This window comes from Lipophrys pholis (assembly GCF_963383615.2).
Source record: "Lipophrys pholis genome assembly, chromosome: 10".
Classification (NCBI taxonomy): Eukaryota; Metazoa; Chordata; class Actinopteri; order Blenniiformes; family Blenniidae; genus Lipophrys; species Lipophrys pholis.
In genome coordinates this window covers 14,307,848-14,330,568 of record NC_137640.1, presented here as the reverse complement: position 1 = coordinate 14,330,568, position 22,721 = coordinate 14,307,848, and the positions used below count along the sequence as shown (strand labels likewise).

At 42.1% G+C, this 22,721-nt stretch overlaps 1 protein-coding gene across 5 annotated transcripts in view; it reads right to left on the bottom strand.

Annotated features, from left to right (window-relative positions):
* elavl4 (ELAV like neuron-specific RNA binding protein 4) overlaps window positions 1–22,721 on the bottom strand; it is a gene marked incomplete at both ends in the record, with an annotated part of 82,486 nt that extends 59,765 nt beyond the window's left edge. For 2 of the 5 annotated variants that reach the window (XM_080473529.1, XM_080473530.1), the window contains one exon: window positions 6,470–6,493. In XM_080473529.1, coding sequence (XP_080329655.1) covers window positions 6,470–6,493 — 24 coding nt within the window. Of the gene's footprint in view, window positions 1–6,469; window positions 6,515–21,861; window positions 22,003–22,673 lie in introns of those variants that run through there. The other 3 variants (XM_080473527.1, XM_080473528.1, XM_080473531.1) reach the window with 3 other exon arrangements.

Here is a 22,721-nt window from a genome sequence, read left to right as displayed (position 1 = left end):
GTTGCTCTGGCTGAGATAAAGCAGGCTATATGATGCCATGTGGGATGCTGTGTTTGCAGACCCTAATGTGTCTATTACCAAGCACAATTGAGCCATTTTGTAGCATGTTCAGTTGCATGTTCAATCTATAATTCATTCGGCTACAGAAATATATAAATGTTTAATATGTCAGAGGCGGTGAGGCCTGTCGAAAGCGTGACCTTGAAACGTCCTTTAAACATCACACAGCAACAGCACTGGGGCCGGTTAGCTGCCAAAGCCAAACAACAGGCACAACGTGCACACACACACACGCACACACACGCTTTCTCACTCATTCGCAGACACACATAGCCTGTCTGCCTGCTGACGCTTTCTGCCGCGTTCTGTTCTCTTTTTTTTGTTCCTGGGATGCAAAATGCAGATGAGACGAGTCAGCCGCTTGTGCACAGTCTCAGGAGAAACTGCCAGTCAAATCCAAACATCTGTATGAATACCAAAACACACAGGGTACAGTGGAGGATGAGAGAAAAGAGAAGGAGGAAGGAGGGGTGAGAGACCGAGAGAAGATGAGGGAGAGAGCCGATCGAGAAGAATGAGCAGTAAAGTAGCTCGGAAAGCCAGTGTTCCTCTCGCCGTCTGTATTTTTGACTGAACAAAGAACTATATACACATGAATACCTCTTTCCTCCCACTGTATTTTCCATCGGGATATTTATTCTGAAAAGCAGCGATGCACAACAAGGGCTCGGTCCTGTGTTTGCTAGTGGGCTGAGGCGCTAACACTCCCCAGCTGATTATGTGTCTGTCTGTAGCAGTTTGAGCTGCTGCCAAAGGAATTAGGTCTAGTATTTGTGAATGCTGCTCCCCTCACAGCAGAATGCCTCACCATGCCTCTCAGAATTCGAGCTTTTTAAAGCACGAGGTGGGGGGGGAGAAAAAAAAAAAATCATTTTAAATAAATGAAGGAAATCACTGTGGAAGCCTATTAAATTTTCATCGTGACCGTTTTGTGAGTCTTCATGTGTGTTTAGGCTTCACACAAAAGGAATATTTAAAAACCAAAGCGTGCTAATTGGGACAGAGATTGTTACAGCAGCTTCTTATTCAAACAGGCTTTTGGCTCATTAACTGCTTCCATCCAGCTTTTGTTTAAAGGAAAGTGGAAAAGACATTTAAAAGACAACAAAATATTCTGCAATGTTTAAATTGACGCTGTATCGCCAAAATACTGATGGACTGCAAAATGTGTGAGTAAGATAAAGTTTCAGTTTCTTTATTTTCTTGACTATTTACATTGTGGATTTTCACTGAAGGCATCAAAGCTATGAATGGACACATATAGAAGTATGCAGTATACAAGACTGTGAAATAACTCAAAACATGATCTATAATTTTATATTCTTCAAAAATAGCCACCCTTTTGATTTGATTACTGCTTTACACACTCTTGGCATTCTCTGGATGAGCTTCATGAGGTCGTCACCTGAAATGGTTTTCCAACAGCCTTGAAGGAGTTCCAGATATGCCCGGCACTTGTTGGCCCTTTTGCCTTCACTCTGCGGTCCATCTCATCCAAAACCATCTGGATTGGGTTTAGGTCAGGTGACTGTGGAGGCCAGGTCATCTGTTGCAGCACCCCATCACTCTCCTTCTTAGTCAAATAGCCCTCACACAGCCTGGAGGTGTGTTTGGGGTCATTGTCCTGTTGAAAAATAAATGATGGTCCAACTAAACACTAGAGAAGTGGGAATTTAATCGTTACTATGATGCATCGCGATGCAGACAATTCTGCATCAATGCAGCAACAAAACATAATCGATTATAACGCAGTGATGTTGTTTCTTGATTGTCCAACAGTAGAAAAAGATGGCAAGGGCGACATGACGTCATGCATCAGTAACTCGTCCACAGGGACGCGAGACAGCACGAGAGTCTGCGGTTTGTACGTTTTTTAATATTAATGACAATGACAAAGATTAGACAGACTGTAAATCATGTTCTGCCAAAATATTAAGAGGTGAAAGATAGTTCGTACAACACCAGCTACTTAATCGCGAGTGACATTTAGACTAACAGAGTTAGCCGGATGTCACTCATTAATTTAACTGCTCAGTGGATCCAGGAGATATTTACCGAGACGTGCTACACGTTACAAGCGGAAGAGTTTTAGGGCTCACAGTCCAGCGATGCTGCGTGCTAAATATGATTAAAGTATGACTGATACACTCATTAACAGTGAGCTGGAGCGTCTGTGCGGCACACAGCAAGCTCGGTCCCTCGGTCTACAGTACACAGAGGGCAGTGCGTGGCGAGACGCCACGCGGTAGATGCAGCAGTATACTAGAGCCTCAAGGCTATAGGAGGTGTAGCGCCGCCACAGACGCTGTTCAGAGGTTGTTCAAGGCAATGCTTAGTTGTCGTACATTGTTTGCTTATAGAATCTGAATTAGGTTTTCAGGAATTTAAGAAGTACTCGTATTGGTACTTGGTATCCGCACGTAGTTAAATGTTAGTACTCTTCAAAAACAAGGTATCGGGGCATCCCTAGTTCACAGTTTAATTAAATGTTTATACATTTATGTTAACATTGAAATATTTACCCTAATGCAGTACACTGCACTGTATTGATGTCATTTTAGTATTTACTGTTATAAATACACTTGGGAGTCAGCATTGTTCAGACTAAAGTCATATTTATGTTTGTCATTTTTTTAAATTAGAAATTGAGTTTGTATTCATCTGGCTGCTTGTATCAATGAAAGAAAAAAGTTAGCCATGAGCCGTTATAAAGAAAATTGAGGATGCATCAGAGTCATGCATCTTAATGTATCGTGACGCATTGTGGAATCAAATCGAAAACAAGATCAACGTAATTGAATTGTGAGACCAGTTAAGATGCACTTCCCTGTTCGATACTGTGCCAGGCTGGTTCAGCGTGCCCTCAATTTTGAATATATCCCGAACAGTGTCCCCAGTCTTGGCCCAAACAAATCTCTTCTGTGAGTTGCTTTTCCTCCATAGTGGTTTCCTAGCAGTTATTTCATCATAAAGGCCTTTATGGATTTGTTGACCCACGGCGGTGGGCGTGGCCGGCCCGACAGACCGCCGTCGAAACACGTCAGCGAGGTAAAAACATCCTGCACTACCTTGTTGGTAAAAAAGAAACTATAACATAAAGTCAAGGACGACGAAATGAATCTAATTCAACTAAAACATGTTTTAACAACATAAATCCATATGTGTTCAGTCTTAGTTTTCAGGAAAATGTCATGAAAGTAAAGAAAAAAACATAGAATAAGAAGATGTGTCTAAACTTTTCCCTGGTAGTGGATGTAGATGTGTAGATATGCAGAAAGTGGTTGACACGTGTTAAGTTTTCGGTTGCACCGTTGCATTTGATACGCTTTTTTTTGGGATATTACTGTTTATCAGCTTGTTCTTTTATTACTCAGATCTGAGAACCAATAGCCCCCTAAACATTTGTGAAGATCTCGTTTTCAAATGGTGCCACAAACTCTATACCAGGAAAGGGGGAAAAGAAATTTGAAGCAACCTTGAACGAACAGAATCAATATGTATATTGTATATTGTCACAGACACACATAGGAATACTTCAGCAACCCTTAAATATCTCACCCCGTACTTCTTTAAAACCTGTGCTTAAAGTTTTACAGTGAACATAAGACTGTGACTAAGCTGCGATCAGTCTTGTACTGTCTGCACTCTCTCCCAACATGCACACTAACACCTACAGACTGTATATAAACACAATAGACATAAAACATTTCGGCTAATTATTGTGAAAGCGAATAGAAATAGTGTAACCGGTGTTTATTTTTTCTTGAATAACTGTTTTGGTATTTTCAAAAACAACACAGCTCTGACGCTACACTCTCAACACATAATGTAAATGTGCTCGAGGCGCGATCCTTCGCTGGTGTTAACGTGTCCCCGTCCAAACAGTTTCTAATGAAAGATATTCACTGCATGCTACAACTGACGAAAAGGGTGTGTTTCTGGCTGCTCTGTACAATCGCAAATTCCCAAATTATAGAACACGCCAACTTACTCTTTTCTAAAAGCAGATCAGCATACCAGGCCCAGGAGAAAAGCTTTAAGAAAGCATAAGCAGGCTGCAAAGATTTTGGAGTTCTGTTCTGAATATCTGAGCAGAGCATTGGTCTGGGTTTTTTCGAACTTAATTTGTTAGCTCGTTAGTTTTATTATATGAAGCCTCAAATGGCAGAGGGATTATCATGTTTTAGACTATTTATTTCATAACAGTAAAAGGTTTGGAAAAAAGTTGATAAAAAATAAATAAATCAGGGTGATAGTGTAATTACCCTAGATTTGTGTAACTCTCCAGCTATTGCTATTTATGTTAATACTGTTTAAACCTCTATGTGTGGTGGTCAGAAATATATTTGCGCATTTGGCGATTATTAAAGCGCTATTATTGAAGCACCGAGAATAATCTGATTATCAAAAGGATCATACAGAAGAAATTAAGCCTGGTTATCCTTGAAAGTCATGGAGGTGTATTGTTTTTGCATAAGAACATGGCAAAGAAAATTATGATGCAGCTGTTCATCTGCCCGCTCCTCACCTCTCTTTGTCTCTTTATTTCTCACTCTGTGCACTTGCTTGGCATTTAATCAGGTTCATAACCATGTTAATCTGCAGCTGGACACACGTCACTCAGCCCCTTGATGTATACATTGGAAATAATGCAGTTACACAAAACACAGGATCCTCCGATTATACTTATTTTAGTTTTTACCACCTCCAGTGTCCGTCAGGCCCATAATCCTGCTATACCTACGTGCCCCAGCATCTATCCCCATCTTAAGTTTCTCTGATCTTCAGTTATGTTTAAACCACGGAGCACATGGTCGGTGCACTCTAGCTAATAAATTCCTCACACACCCACCCTATTAGCATTGATGTGTAACCTTGGAGCTCACGGTGTTCTGCCTGAGGGTGATAGAGCCACGGTGTGTGTGTGTGTGTGTTTGTGTGTGTGTCTGAAAAAGCAATGGCTCCTCGATCAGCCCCACCCCCCCCGGTTCCCATCAGGAGGTTTGCACACGCCCGTCTAATACCTCCAATACTGATGAGCATTCTACTCTGCCCCTACTCTTCTTCTCCTTCTCTTTCTCTCCCATTCCTTCAACCTCCTTTCATTAATACTGGTCTCTGACGATACAGAAAATATACACTCTTTAACTTCTTGCTTCATCAGCTTTCGATAAATGACACCCAAAAGACCATCACAAGCTACATCACCAAACAAGGGAGCCATTTTTATTTCAATTAGCATTTTGATTACGTCTAATGAAAACTACACAGCACCCAAACATTCAAACATTTACTCACTGACAGGTAATGCGTTGGTTGGTCCACTAAAACAAAAGTGAGTCAACTCACTGTAGGGAAAGCAGATGGATGCTTTGTAGATGCAAAATGAAAGTATTGATTCTATAATCAAAGTGGTGACATATTGGCAATGAATTACTACTCCGTCTTACAGTGTTTGACGAGTAAGAACGACAGCCAGATGAAATGGTTTCGACCTGTGTGAGCCAGTGTCTCAATCTGGCACGTGGATGTGATTGGCCATTGAATAAATGGATGCATTGTTAAGACTCGAGAAGGTGAGCAAAATCAGAACGCTTGCATATCTCACAGTTATTGCTCTCGTGCACAAATAAACAGATTTACAAAGATCAGTAAGTGGCACAAAACTTGAGAATGACTCAATGTATGCCATTACAATCTATTCTAATCCAGGCATGCACGCAACTCTGTCACACCTACTCCATCTTTCTTCAGCTCTGGCATAACACATGGGGAACACACCCTCGGACTGTGCGCACAAGCAGCGTGGCAGATTACACGTCTACTAAAATAACTTCTACAGAGTACTTTGCATGCATGAATAGCAGAAGTCTGGTTCCCACAATGCGCAACATGCTCCAAAATCAATGCAACGCATTCCATCTCTACTGCAGTACTATGGACAGGTAAATATATCAGAGTGGTGCAAAGGAAAGAAAATGGGGGGAAACCTGAAGTCCTTGCTTTTACATGAATATAAATAGGTGCTATTCCCCAGAATAACCCATTCCTCCCCCTTCTCCTTTCCCAGCCTTGCCTTACCTCCAGCCCTGCCTCTACACATCTCCCATTAGCATGATCTTTGGCTCTGTCCCTCCATCTGTCCTCCTCCATTTCTCATTCTACCTCCCAGGCCAGATAGCCGAGTCCCCCTGCTGTATATTCTTCCCACCACGGTAAGGAAGAACTTAACATTTTGCACAAGAAATAGTTTAACAGTACCGCTGCATTGCCTGTGCAGGAGAAGTCAGGTTACATGTGGCCGATAGTACAACTGAATCATGCTCAATTCACACTCGGCAGCTCTAAATGAACCGATTGTTAGCTATACAGTGGAGTGTGGTGGCAGGCTGCTGGCAGCCCTCCTTACCATCTTAAACCCATTCCACTCCATTTGGGAGATGCTGGCCGTTGTCTCACGTTCTCTCACTCCTCACACACCAGCTACAGCAACGCCTCCGAAAACAATATCTCCCACTCTTTTTTTTTTTTAACTATCTTCCTATATTTAGCCTCCCCAGCCAGTGGATCGGTGTTGTCTCTTCTCTCTCCGTGTCACTCTGCCACTCTGTTCCTATCCTCAGTCTTGGTGGCTGGCACAGAGCGGAGCAGCGGATGTGCGCGGAGCAAGCATCGCCTTCTTCCACAGATGCTGAGAGGAGAATGGTGAGCCTGGATGAGAGTGCTGGGCTGCAGCAAGACCCCCCCCCCACACACACCTCCTCCTCCTCCTCCTCCTTCCTACAACCACCCGCCCAGTCGCCTGCTCAGCTGGAAGGTCAGAGCCCGCCCACACGCACCCCCCCTACCCCCTCCCACACCAACTCCCCCACTCCCTTTCACATTCTGTGATTGGCTTCTTGGCTCGCCCATCAGCCCTCTGCCTCACCTCCCCTCCCTCAGTGTTAACACCTTCGCTCTCCGGCTGGCTCCGAGCCCTCGTCGGCACACGCCAGCCTCAGCCTGGTTTGGCAGAGAAAAGGCTCTCTAAATCCCAGCAAAGCAATCAATCGTTGCTGAAGTCTGTGCTTGAGTGAGTCGGCGGAGCGGAGCTCCGAGAGAGTGATTGCAGCCTCGGGGGCTCTGGATGCCTGCGCAACACTGTGTATATAAATGAGCTATTACTGGGTGCATGTTCAAATATCCTGTGCGTTTTACAAAACTGTGCACACAGCAGCCTTCACTTCACGCCACTCCTGCTTTTTCGCAGTCACACACCAATGAGCACAAAAAGACTAATTTTGATCTAAAACATTGAAGCATTATAGACAGCCAATTTTTCTCACCCCCCCCCCCCCCTTTTTTTTTTCTAACTCGGAATCACACAAAATAACAGACTCGTTACCAGATTTCTTTATGAAACGCTATCAAAACCAAAGCGCGCAAGTAAACTGGCCCGTACCTGGCACACACCTGTCTATACAAGTGCAGCCACAAAAAAAAACAAAAAAAAACCGCCACACTGGATTATTTAAAAAAAAGAAGAAGAAATAAATCCAATAAGAAACGTGTAAGAAGGCGGTTGTCGGAAAGAGAAATCTACCTCATCCAACTGTTTCAACGGCACTACCTGTATGTTTGCTGCAGAGAACGGAATTGTTCAAAGATAAAGATCAGCTGGTTGCGGACAGTCTGGTCCGACAGAAACTGTGCGCGCTCCGGCTTCTACTCACCATGACCATTCTCGTGTCAGGCAGTCGGTAATGAGTGACGGTGATCTCCGTGCACAAACTATAAAAACCGGTGGAGTCAGCAAGGACAACTGGATCGAGCAGCGGCGGCAGCGAGAGGATGAATGAGTCGACGTGTCGGTGTTAGAGGAGTCTGCAGGAACCAAAAACTAAACACAGCGAAACGGTGGTCGTGGGAGACCTGCAGACCTGTCCGGAGCGCGTGGAAAAAATGAGAAAGAAAGAAAGAAAGAAAAAAGGCGTGTGTCGTCACTAAAAACATAAACTAAAATAAACAACGCGGCATGAACAGGTATCCCACTCAATGAAAGAGATTCAGAGCGTACGCCGTCTCTACCTTTCCTTAAAAAGCCATTTATGGAGTGTCCAGTCACCTTAACGTGATCGCTCATTGGCTGCGGAGGCGCGGACGGGGCGGTGCGCTCGCGGAAGAGAGTGGATGAGGCAAGCCTCGTGTGGTCCACAACGTGGGTTGCAGGAGGGGAGAGCATCACGCAGGGAGGTGGCGGATGCCAGAAAGCAGCTGAGGTGATTTTGTGTTTGTGTATGCACATAATTATGTGTCAGCCGACTGTTAATAATTATGCATGAGATCAGCGTGCTCTGTAACTCGTGCAAGTCGTGCATGGCGGAGGCTTTTAGTTTTTAGTAGCAAGTCCCTCCTTTGCCATTAAGCTGGAAATGAGGTTATCTGCATTATTGCTGCAGCATATGAGTGTAGGCTCCCTGTTGTGAAGCCATGTGTAGAGCTTTCTTCCTCAGCTGAAAAAATCGGTAGCAGCACCTCCCTATTTTACTTCCGCCTCAACAAAAACACCATCAAATCATTCGAAATCCACACCAATACAAATTAGATTTTTGAGGCTTATTCCTTAATTATGCAGCATGCACTGTGAGTGACATTGTACTCTAATGTTTGGTATCAGCAGTATTGGAAGACTTAAGTATGTATAATTAAGGGTCACTATCAGATTAGTATTTGCATTGCGATTCACTCTGACAAGTATTCTAATCTTTACTGCATTTTACTGCAATAATAATAGTTAAATCTAAATGAAGCCAACAGCTATCCGGTTCAGATCTATCCATTACACCCAGCCCCTCCTCTGTCAGACAAGGCGATGAAAAACTTTGTTTAGAGTTCGCGGACAATCAGCAGCCACATCTTTCGATGCATCTCACATATATATACACACTGAAAGACTCTTTGCTTCAGTCTGGTCATACCTTCATATTTTCATGCAAGCATATTCAGTGTCTCACACTCCGACACATTCAAACACCCAATTATACAAACACGGAGCCCTTTTTTCATATTTCACTGGATACACATTTTCGTGTTGCCACAAGTTCAAAACATCAGCCGTTTCCCAACACGTTATCAAACTGTTTCCTCTTGCATTTTACAGCACAACAGTAAGAGGCTGCCTGCCTGTCAATTTTTCCCATGCCTCTTTTGTCATAGAGCTAGGCCTTCAGCTGCGTGAAGCCTGAGACAGATCTAATGCAACTAATGGACATCCATTAGGCGAAGAGACATTTTTTTCTGTCTGTCGAGCTCAAGTTATGTACTGAGCTAAGATCGAAATATTATATTCTTAATGTAAAACGTGTGAATGCCAACACATTAAAGTACTGCTTTAAATTACATTTATTGATGCCAGTAAAAAAATAAAAAATAGAGTCATGGTTCATACATGATTATCATTATCATGATCTCAGATGCACAAATCTAATAAATAGAGGTGAATCATACAATATACAAGGAGGTTGTCTACAGGTAATCATTCAGGGTTATTTATGTTTTTCTCTGTAAGTTTATTCTTTAGTTAGCTAATGGGATATACAGTTTTAGCTGCAGCATTCCGTTAAACTTGAAAAGACGTTTCAACTTTGGTGAGCATCACAGTAAACTGATACTCAGAGCAAGGTGTCCATTGCAGATTTTATTCAGTACATGTTATAAGGGATGAATTCACTGCAGACACTTTTTTGTACTGCACATAATTTATAATTTTACATAATCAACAGTGGACACACACTACACTTCTTATACCACACTAGTATGCTAGATTCAAGTCTACGCTATATATATTTACCCAGTGGTGACTTGTGAATTTCAACCAGTACACTCCAAATTAGCTCCCAAATGAAAACACTCGGAAAAAAGCACTCGGAAGGAGGGAAAACCGAAAAGTATGAATGATGAGGCCAGTTCCAGCAGACAAAAAAAGGGGGGCACTGAAGTACAGCGCCCCGGTCTCATTGCTTCTTCACTGACCTCTCCACCTGTCTGGTTAGCTGCAGCTAGCTGGCTAGCCTGGCGGAACCATGTGCCTGACATACTAATGAGAACACACACACTCACACTCACACACACACACACACACACACACACACACACACACACACACACACACACACACACACACACACACACACACACACACACACACACACACACACACACACACACACACACACACTGAGAGAGAGGAGAAGATGGGGTGAACAAGCTCTCTATTGTTTCAGATAGAATAAAATATGCTGGCCCTTGCAGTCTGAAAATATGTACTGATCATACCGTATGTAACAAAACAGTGCAAAAGTATTATAGAGTAAAACACAATGAAAATAGATTCACATAGAAGTCCATCTCTCTTCCTTTGTTGCATGGTTCTTTATCTTTCCTGCCATAGAGTGGACAGAAGTAAAAATTTGCAGCTGAATAATGCAGGCAACAAACCCTCGACCTTCTTTCCACCTTATTTCTTCCTGCCCTGACCTTTTCAGCTTAATAAAGGTTTTGGGTCGGACTCAGGAAAAGACATTTTGTTCCCCATGGTCAATGATATTCCCGGACAAACCTTGTTTTCATTGTTGCTTTTTAATTCCCTGCAGTGAAGAATAGCAAATCAGATCCACTCTAAAAGTCAGTCTCACTTTTGTATTCTGTTAACTTTCAACTGCTGGTGTGGCAAGGCAGTGAAATAACGTGGGTGATTTTCTCATTTCGTAATGAAGAGAGTCTGTGATTGTTTTTTCTTTCCTCGTTATGTGATGCAAATATTCTCTCTCGAAATGAGAGTACGATTTAGATGGCTTCTCACAGTTGTAGTGCACTGCGTGTCATTGTACTAGATTGCTCTACAGGACCATGATTTCATGAGCAATGAAAGTGACTAGCCTACTGCTACTCAGTAAATTAGCTATAAACACAATCTGTTTTTTTCTCTGTGTGTGTTGTCTTATGAAAAGTGTGTAGTTATAATGTGCTGACTCATACATAGAATTTAACCATATTGCTGCCATGTACTAGTTAGATACAAACTGTGCATCATAATACATAGTATAGACAGATGGAGGGAGTGGTTGAGCTCATTTGTCAAGGGCATCCATGATGAGAAACCTTATATTCTGGATGTTTCGGGTATTGCAGTGCAGCCTATTATTATGTGGATTCCTTGTACATAAAGTTTATCTTTATGTACTCGTAACTTTTGATATAGCCTTGAATAAATGCATAAATGCCAGATAAGTAATTAATGTTAATGATAAAATGGACTGCTCGTTTTTTAATGGCATTTCCATTTTGTTGGGCTTTGCACAAAAAGTGCATTGCGTTGATTGGATGCATTATTTGGCTTTTCAAATGATGACTGATACTAAATAGTTTTTGAGGGAGGTAAATTATATTTCTTTCCTCCTGTAACATTTTCAAAGTTAAAAAGCTTTCATGGCTGTAACCCAGCAGGGCCAGCAGTGCTGTCAGCAGTGTGAAATTCCATCTCACTTATTGGCTCTGGCTCATATCCACAAACACACAACCAAAGCACAATTCAATACAAACATACACAAATATGTGAATATTCACATACCATACACTGCACAGGCAAAAACACAATATATTCTGCACACAATGAGCACTATTCATTTCTGGACCCCAGAAGTCTGTTGTTCCCAACCTGCTATTTCTGAAAGCAGAGAGCTGGATAATTGTCATGAACTCCTTCTGCCCTCCATTCTGCCCAGCTTCTCCTCCCTAAACCCCTCCCAGTCACAGACGCTAATGGATTAACTGCAGCCTGTGTTGGTCCTCTTATTCACTCTGGCTCAGTTGCACACTCTCAAGAAACTGCCACACCCTAAAATAAAGCTGTCTATGTTACACTGTAGGGTTTGAACTACAGGATAGGGTACAGTGCTGCAGGCACACACAACAAAACCTTGGAGCAGCCAACACACTGTGTTCACCTCACAATTGTGAAGAATAGTGTACACGGTATACCAGGTTTGGTTTGAATATGCAGCGTGTAGACAGTGATAATTGTGGATGCTCTCGGTTTGAGGCTTGTTAACTGTCAGACGCAGTGTCTCAACACCTGTCTTATGTTTCACTCTGCATAATGAACCTTCTATTTAAAGGGGGAGACGTGAAGATGCCAGCTGAGGTGTTACCTCAAAGTGCTAGAAGAAAATACCCCGAAGGAAAACTTTTGTTTGGCGGAAAAAAAACAAAACACAACAAAAGCATTAGTGCAAACAAGGACACAATTTTAAACAAAATTATCACCACTACTACACATTGTGTAGCAGCAAAACTGTAATTGAAGACACAGCAGCATCTTAATACAGCCAGGATTCCTTTGGCCTTGTTAATTTCAATAACAAATATCACATAACTCAAGTTGATGTAGAAAAAATGGTATAATAACTTTAATAGCACTGCACAGGCATCACAGTATGCTGCGGTTTGCTTAGGCTCTTTTTGATTTGCCCTTGAAGGATAGATGTAGTAGCTCTATTGAAGTTCTGGAAGTAGGAGCATCTTGCTGTGCTACTCAGGCTGATGACTGCATTTTTGCTGGCAGGTGTCCACTGGCTGCCGGTAACAATCAACAAATGAGAATCACAGCCTTCAACTCACTCGTCTCCCTGAACTCAGTCTCGCTGTATCTGAGAATCCATACAGCTATTAACACAATCACATGTGTGCCACGATAGACGGGTTGGATCCAAATGACTTTCAGCGTTCGGTACAAGGGGTTTAAATGATGTGTATTTTCTTTTCTTTTTCCTATGTTTTTTTTCAGTGTGTTGGGGGATGGGGTGGGGGTCATGGTGCGAGATACACAATAGACATGCATTGCTTTTGTACGTTCACCCAAATTGCCAGCCGTATCCATCCTCACAAGCAGAGCTCTGCACTTTTGCAGTTTAGTCCTGAAGGAAAGGGCAGTTGGTTGTAGTTTGATTAACTAAAGGTACGCCAAAGAAAAGCACGGAAGACACAGCCAATACAACAGCAATTTAATCAAACCACAGAAAAATGATCAAGTAATTTCAGAATGTGCTCACAGCCAGTCAAATGAAGGGAGTTCAGTTGAGAAAAAAAAGAAAATCATGTGGTTGAGAAAATACATTAGTTTGGACCCCTAAATGAAAGCTGCTGGACTTTCTAAGTGAAGTTAGCACGTCTTCCTTGTGCCTTACTAGTACTCTTCTGTGCTTCTTACTTACTCGCACAAACCAAAAATCGTTCTTGTTAGGTTAATTGATGACAATAAGGGGCCGTCCACATTAGAATGCTGGCTCACGTAAAAGAGCCGTTTCTGGCCGATCGTCCACGCGAGGCGGTGTTTTAGAAGCCCGAAAACAGTTTTTTTTTAACCAAGGTCCCAGAATGGGGAAATTCTAAAACCCCGGCTCGGCTGTGAAGTGTGCACGGCAAAGACAATCATCTGTGGAAAAACAATGATGTCATCACCCCCGTCATCCCCCACGGTGGTCCGCGATGTCACCTAATAACCACAACAATCGTGGACTACAAGCTGTAGTGGAGCTGCAGAAGCTACTGACACTGGCAGCAGGAGGAGCAGGGCCATGGACGTATAGATGTGGCCTAAGTTGCCTGTCAGTGTAGGTTTACGAATGCGAAAATTATGATCTGTCTGTACTTTCCCTGTGATAGATTAGCAACATGCCCCGGAAGTACCCTGACCTTTACTCAGTGCTGGCCGTGATGTAGTCGCCTGCGACCCTAACGTGAATAAAGCTGCTGATTGATGATCTTTGAAACGTATTTTGAGAGCATGATTGAGATGCCGTGTGTCTTTTGAACTCATAACGACATCCTTGTCTCAGCCCTTACTTCATACCATAATCGAACAGCTTGCTCAAAATATTAAACACAGGAATACACATTTGTAGTTCATAGAGTTGCAGGCGTCCTGCTGACATACTGACTATAAAGATGAAAACATGTCATGATAATTATTGACAGGGTTATCTACTAAGGAAAGAAATTGACAGTTTGAATAATCTTACCAACAACTAACCCTTACGATACAAAAAGCTGTGTTCACAGTACCCATACATACATCCCTTTACTCAAAGAAGTTTATTCGATATATCCTACATTGTTATTTTTTGTGAGGAAAAATGTAACTAATTTAGTCGGCGCTTCGCTGTAAGGTCTTCTTCTTCCCTCTGTGTCAGTGGGCATAATACAGAGTCAGCTTAACCCCTGCCAGCATCACTCTCCTTGATAGAAACTCCTTAGATCAGAAATGAATTCTTCATGCTTATCCCAGAAAAAGGCTGCATTTGTCACAGCCAATTTCTTCAACTTTAACTCAAAGCTGTTTGGTATGACTGGAGCTTTGCAACTGCAGAAATGTGACAAAGGGGCTGTTTGAGAGCTCAGGCTCAATCCTGTGTCTCTATCTGTACAATTGCGAGTGAGTGCTTGTTCAGTCGCTATGTAAACTCTGCAGTAACACACTCTTTTTTTTGTAGGTTTTACTGTAGATGAGTACTCTTTCTGTGCTCTGAATAATTAACTTTTGTATGAGGGGACTATCCATCCATCCATTTTCTCCCGCTTATCCGTTTCCGGGTCACGGGGGTGGCAGTCGGAGCACTGTCACCCAGATCACATTGCACCGATTAAGAACCTTTCCTGCCAGGTGTTGAGCCCACGGGAAGGAGCATGGGACACGAACCCACTACCTTGAGATTGGGAGTCTCATGCTCTTCCAACTGAGCTATCCGGGGGCTATGAGGGGACTAACAGCAAGAAAACTGTTCAAAACATATGAAAAATAAGGGTTCGTATCAAACGCACTGATCAAACACAGTGATAATGGTGATAATGGTCCTCAAGGTCTTTTGGGCTGTAGCATAACACTGATGAAGGAAGGTTTGTGTAGGTGCCCAGAAAGGCTTAGCTATGCATTCACTGTTGAGTCTGGCATGTGTTCTGGCACTGAGAGAGTATTCTCAACAGGACTCTGGTGGATTAGTGTCCATTTGGACAACAGAGTGGCCCGCAGCTTGGGGTGACATTCAACTTCAGCAGGCCAGCAGCTCTCACACTGATTATAAAGTTTAGTCTTGCTGGTAACTGTCATTGACTAATAGTGATAAATAAAAAGTATATTATGTTGAATTGAAACAGCCAAACAGTTTTTGTATTTTCTGTGGATGTCGTGTCTTTTCGCCTAAAGCAGGGGAGTGACATGAGTTGATGAAACTCCTGCAGTGGCGTGGGTCAATGGATCTTGGGGTTTAGTGGAGGGTTTTGGGGCTCTGAGGACAGCAGCACGTTTTGTGTTTGATCCCAGTCGGGGTACATCCATGCTCACAGGGCAACTGCTGTGGTCCATCTGGTGGAGGCTTTCATCACAGCACACACACACACACACACACACACACACACACACACACACACACACACACACACACACACACACACACACACACACACACACACACACACACACACACACACACACACACACACACACACACACACACACACGTACACACGCACGCACACGCACACACTCGTATCCCAAAACGGTGAAAATGTCATGACGTCTGAAGCCTTATAAAGAGTCTCAAACTATCAGGTCTGCATAAATGACTGCACTGTGGGTTTTAATCAGGAATAACCTTTCAGAAATTGGACACATCCAGAGTCCTTCATGAGACTGGCCATCGGCACTGTGGACCAAAACATGCCCACGCCGCACAAATCTAGCTTTCCAAATGTCACTTCATGCTTAAATGCTCTCATGCTTGAAGAAAAACAAGTGTGCTCTACAGAAGAACCCCCCCCCCCCCCCCCCCCCGACTGGGCTTCATTTTAAGGCCTTCATGTGGAGACATCTTTCAGTCATTTTGTGTTGGTAAAACATTTAGCTGATCAAACTGAGAATATTTGTATTGAGAGGAAATCAAGAAAGCATCAGTAACTTTTAAATAAATGTGATGTGGATTAGGTAAAAACACCGTAATACAATTCTGTAAAAACAAGTCAACAATAACTTTCAAAGAAAAAATAAGCTGAAATATGTGTGTAGTTAAGTGAAAGATGAACAGGTAATGATTGTAAACTACCTTTGCAAAATAATTTACAATCAATCAATCAATCTTTATAAAGCACTATAAACATAATCCAGCCCAAAATGTTTTACGTGTTCAAAACAGAGCCCTTCTCATATTCTCATGTATTCCCCCAATCCCTCTATCCTTACATGGAAGAGCAACACGACAAATGAGAGCAATAAGGCCGAACAATCCAACTGAGCACAGGGGTTTTATCGATAATATTAATTCAGTTTTCTTTTTCACAAGCAAATCAACTCCCCCAAAAAATGAACAAACAAAATATGAAAATACAATACTGAAATTTCAATGGGCACTTTTCCTCTGTGCTAATGTACGAGTCAGCTTGACATTTGTTCATGGTGACAGCGGATACTTTTGCCTCATCCCCGGCAATTAGCAAATCAATAAAAACACATTGGCTTTGGAAGTATCAATTCTGAGAGGAGGTTAAAAAAAAAAAGGTGTTGTTTATCAAGAAGCCAGGATCCCAGACGCAGACAATCACTCAAGTATCGGCAGCGTTTGTCAGCTCAGCATCAACAGGCACTGAGCTGTCAGCAATACGACGCCATCTCCTCACATCACTGCTCTTAAAATGACTGCCGCGTATTAATCAGTCAGGAGTTCTCACCTTCTATTTTGGAAGAAAAAAAACAAACAAAAAATGGTGATTTAATGTAATTTTTTGTGTCCAAAGAATTTCTTTGCATTATCGGTTAATGTGTGTTGTTCCGGGCTGAGCTGCGGCTATCTGGCTGAGATTATCGCAGGTGGAGGCCGGTCAGTGAGACGGTCGCACCCTGTTTCAATGCTTTATAATTGAAACAGTAAACCTGAGTGCTTCAGTACACACGGGCCTGTGCAAAACCCCTGATGGGACACGTCGAGGAGGCCTATCTAGAGACGGGACACACACGCACGCACGCACGCACGCACGCACGCACGCAAACTACTTTCTTTCATGGCCATAATTTACATTTGATTTACTCATAAAAACATTTCACTGACAAATGTTAGTCGGAAAATTTATCTACTTTTCCATTTTAATTGCTGTAAAATCATGAAATATGAGGAACACACCAGATCTCAAAACACTAAAAGTACTTTCTAGTTTTGTCCATTTCATTATTCTCCTGGTATTTATCCTCTTAAGTCAGATCAAATAATTGAAACTGGATGTTAAACATTGTCAAGGAGAGAAAACAAATTTGTCTCTGAAATTAAATGTTTTTATCGTAACAAGCAAAAGAGCAGCCCTGGGAAGGTCTGGGGAATTAAAGAAGAAAAAACGAGCAGCCAAAAGTGAGATTATTGTCTTCCACCTATTGACCTGCATAAATGTAACTACAGACCTGAGGTAAATCTCCCAGCAAAAATCCCCAGCCCACTACAGATATCAAATCCACCAATCTGTGATCATTACGATGATGTTGTGATTTAGTTATGTTAATCCATGTATTAAAAGATTTGTCAGCCAGCGTGGGAATAATAACAGGTTGACATCTTCGGCTGTGGTTCTTGCTAGTGGGTGTGACCCCTTTGTTGGAACTTGGATTGCAGGGTTGAAGTTTTTCCTTGACTTTGGAGTAATTGCTCAGTGTTTTATCTATTACTGTGCACCGACAACTTCTGACTATTAGAAAATCTGAACCAAAAATGTGTTTACATATAAGTCAAAATGCGGGTGATATTTGACCCTGTGTGACGAGTCTTGGTGAAGCGAGTGGTTTTGTTTCGCGAGTGCGGCCATATTTCCCTTCATTATGTAATAACTACAAAGTTGATGAGCATTAAAAGCAAATAATAACCACTTACTTAATGAAGCTAATGTGTGAATAAACAAACAATGAAAAACATCCTGAGCATACAGCTAAAGTTTCAGTTTACAGAGAGCCACAAAAAAAAAAAGAAACACAGAAATTGACGAAAAGAGAAACAGCGCTTGTGTTCATGTGTATGTGAGTCAGAGAGAGAGAAAGAGAGAGAGAGAGAGGGAGAGAGAGAGAGAGAGAGAGTGTTTGTGAGCCTGCAGACACCTGCTCCATTCTGCAGTGATGGCTCCCAGCGGGACACAGGCTCAGCTGCTGATCACTAGGCCCTCCCTGCAGCACTAGTGGCCAGCACACACTAGTAAAACACACACACACACACACACACACACACACACACACACACACACACACACACACACACACACACACACACACACACACACACACACAAAGTCCAACACATCTAAACCCTCAAAGCCACCCTCGCAGTACCTCTCTCTGTGTTTTTTGTAACTGACACACCACATGTGCTCATATCAAGCGCAAAACATGACGTGAGGTACATATATATATATATACATGCTTTCACACACACAAGCAAAACAGTGTGTGTTCAACTGATGTTGCGTGTAAATACCACATGGAGTTGTGAGTTTCAGATATGCTATTGGGATGACATTGTTTAGTAGCATGCTGGTTTTTCCATGTGTTGAGAGCCAGAGTGCTTTTCTGTCCAAAGCACTGCGTCCAACCACCGACCCGAATAGAGTTAGAGAAGAAAAGAAGAAAATAATGTCAAATGAAGGCTTTCTTCTGTTTGTTCTTATTTGTTAATGCTTCGAATTCTAACAATGGTATTTTAGGCGTCGGGAAATCGCTTATCACTGAAATAATACACGATAACGTTTTTGCCAATCATTTTCTTAATCAACTTCTATTGTATTTGTGGCATGATTGTTATTGTTGATGCTGTATTTTGCACTTATCTCCATCTCTATTTCTTTTCTGTGAGCGTCTTTCTCCCTCTGTGGCATCGTTCAGTCTACTGCACCTGTTTGTGCCTCAATGACAGCAGGGTTGTGGAGCATAGATGAACTAATTTCCTGGATATAGAGAACACTGCAATCAAGGAAAGGGGAAATGCAGTGAGCAGCAGATGGAAGGAGCTAATCATTGTTATGAAATAGAGATGACCTCTAACTATATCCTAGCTGGTAATATACCATGGCTGCACACATTTGCCAGCTCCTGTTTGTCTGCCACCCCTTTCTTTTCTGCCCTCTTTGTTTTTTTGTTGTTGTGGAGATGATGAATGACTTCAGGCAGGTTTGAAAAGGCAACCTTTTTTTTTTTTTTTTTTTTTTTAAATGTTGAAACAGAAAAGATTAGAGTTGTCAAACAAAGCCTAGTGTCACATAGAGAACAGCAGCTGCCTGCAGTGGGTAATCAGCCGAGCTTTCTACAAATTAACAGCATTCAGCTCTGAAGCACGGTGTACTACAGGCTTTTAGATGTGGGTTTCTGAAAATTAGATCTCACTGACTGAACAACCGAGCAATTTGTTATTCAGTTTTTGTTCACGTTACCACAATTTTACCCAATCTTCCTGGGATCGTCTTTCTGGTCACCCTAATGTTGTAAACTGATACTGCGGATGCTCTTTCTCCACAGTGCAAGTTTCAGTAACTGCGACTCCGTGTGTTTGGTTTCTATCAGATTCAGATTTTCATTCTTTCATTGCCCGTTTTTTAATGTACTGCTGTGCAGCTTGAACCACGAGATGCATCACTGAAAATGCTTGCACACCCAGATACACATTTAGCAAAAAAACAAACAAAAAACCCTCCAAAGGAACGACAAGTGATGACAAACTTTTCTGTGGTGTGTTGAATTGTTTAGGTTGTCTTATTTATTAATTTATGGAAACACAAATTAAATCTAATAATGTATGAAATATAATACATTATCTATATATTTATTAAAATACATTTACTAGATTTAAATTAAAATTGTGTTTCATTCAATTATGAATGGATCTTCTTTAAAAAAAATAAATATATGCAACAGTGTTCTCATTAATGCGAAATAATTATTTTCTTTTCCCAAAACCCAATTTTTTAAAAAATATGTAAAAATGCACTTAAAAATAATAAATACAATGCAGGTATTGAGGCTTTACACACCAAAGCCACTAGAATCTTCCAGCACATTTATCTAATGTATGCAAATGATCTTGCTGTGCCTAATGAAGGCACCATTAATCATTATAACGATGGTCTTTTTTAACCAGGGTAATCAAGCGTAGACACACACACACACACACACACACACACACACACACACACACACACACACACACACACACGTGCGCACGCATGCACACACACACGCACACAAACACACCCTTTTTTGCTGCTCAGCTGAAACTATCCTTTCAAAAAAATACACAAGCAGGAGCCCTTCCAAACGTGCTCACACCACACAAAGCAATATGCCTCATCACAATAACACACGGCTGATTAAAATAGTGTGGTGAAGATCCCATCGTCACAAAGATTTATTCTAATCTTATTAAGTTGTTTTTTTTTATTATATAAATAGTGGTAATATTTGCTCTCCATGTTCCACCCAGGAATTTAGTTTTTCAGTAATTGTCAAATGTTAAAAGACTGATTGAATTCCGACCATAATATTTTCGGGATATTAATCCTAATTATAAAATAGATTTAGCTAATTTGTTCGACAAGATCAAACAAATAATCATGGTCCAGCAACTTTATGCAAACAGCTGATAACACTGTTGTGAGTGTAAAAGGGCAGTGGGAAACACTGGGCTTTGTGCTGTGCAGAATATAACAACAAAACAGACAGATGTCTTTGAACTTGCACAAGAATTCAAAGAGTAAACGGCAAAAATATTTTTGAAGCCCAGCTCCGCGTGGACGTTTTTTCCCTGCTTATCCTTGCTGTGCATTTGCATACACTTGATGGAAACCCCTGGGTAAAGTCAGCAGCATGACAGTGGGTTATGAAGGCTTCCGGGAGGCTCTGGGGTGTGGATCTGAGCCAGTTTGAAGGGGAGCCGAACCAATGAAGAGCCCACAGCAGATTAGACACCCACAGCTTCATGTCGCTTTAATGCGACGAGTCAGGGATTTTCTTACAAGGCTTTTGCCTAAACGTTCAGGGTTTTCTCATGCCCCTTTTTCTATCATTTCCTTTTCCTTGAAGTAATCTTTTCTACGGAAATTGCATAGTAATGTTGATTTCAGTGCGAAATGGCCTGTCTATCTACAGGGTTCCTGCTGCCTTCACTATGGTGATATGTGAGATTGACTTCAAACAAGTCTTCTTTAAAATAAATGAAAGAAAGAAAAAAATCTTTAGTGCTTTAAAAAGTTTAGTCATTGTATAACTGCAAAGACTTTCTAGTAACTATTAATTCTCCCCCCCCCCCCCCCCCCCAAAAAAAAAGTTATTTCAAAAGGTCAAAAACAAATCAAACACTACAGAATCTGTTAGAATTGACAAAAATCATGAAAGTTAAAAAATATTTAAAAAATGACCAGTACAAACACACTCACACGCTCGCACACACAAAAACACCTCAAATTCCCTTGATAGCAGTCTGACTGGCAGAGGCTATAGACAGAGTAGGCGTTCGTAATTGAACAAACATAACAATGTAAATATTTACTAATACCATCCATTGGGGATACATGCAGGTTTCCACAACTCATGTGCTCTCTTTCTGCCCTTTCGCTCTTTTCTTCTGACACACTCACAGTCTTTTCTTCACACTTCCTACTACGATCTTCTTTTTCCCCTTACTGCTTTGCCTGGTATTAGCTTTTCCTGTGTTCACTTAAGAAATGGACATAATATTGGTCTTTCTATCCTCTTACCAAGGGTGACCTGTAGCCCATCTGGGCTGGCGGTGACAGGAGATCCCTGGGAAATAGCGGCGAGTGCGTCTCGGGGACGGAGCCCACGCCACTGGCTGCTAGTCCCGAGAGCTGCCCGTACCTCACCATCATCTTGAGATGCTGCTCACAGAACATACACACTCATACACAGGACATGGGGAGGAGAAGGGAGGAGAAAGAGACAGAGCGGAGGGGAAAAAGAGAGGGGGAAAGAAAGGGTGTGAGAGAAGGGAAGGAGAGCGAATAACAGCAGGCAGGAAGGACGGCGAGAATGGTAGAGGACAGAGGAGGGAGTCGGGGATAAACATGAAGAAAGAGGGAGGTAGAGGGGAATTACAGAACACTTTGCTCCTGCACGAATCCATATGTGAACATACACACGTTCGGGCAAACACACTTGCACTTACAGACATACTGTACAAGCACATGAAGGTGCACATAAAATTGTAGGACCAGGTGTGCCATTTCACAAGCAAGCTCGTGTGTGATGGTGTTGACGGCTACCTTGGTTTAATTACAATACGGAGAAAAAGAATTAAGGCATTGGCTCTCTGTTTATTATTACAAGGCAGGATGAGTGTGAGAAGCGTAGCAGTCCCTTTTTCCTGTACCAACGTTCGTGCTGGGAAATATAATGAACAGCCACTGTTATCAATCATCCCCTCTGTCTTTTGGCTACGAGCGTACAGAAGTGTACAAACACGCACGGACATACCAGAAACACACATGACAGAATGGTTGGCAGCAGACATACACAGGTGAGGTGTAGAGAAGGAAGCAAATCTCTTTACCTCATTGCTCAACAAAGCGGCGTTGAGTGTTCGGCTTATTTCGAACAT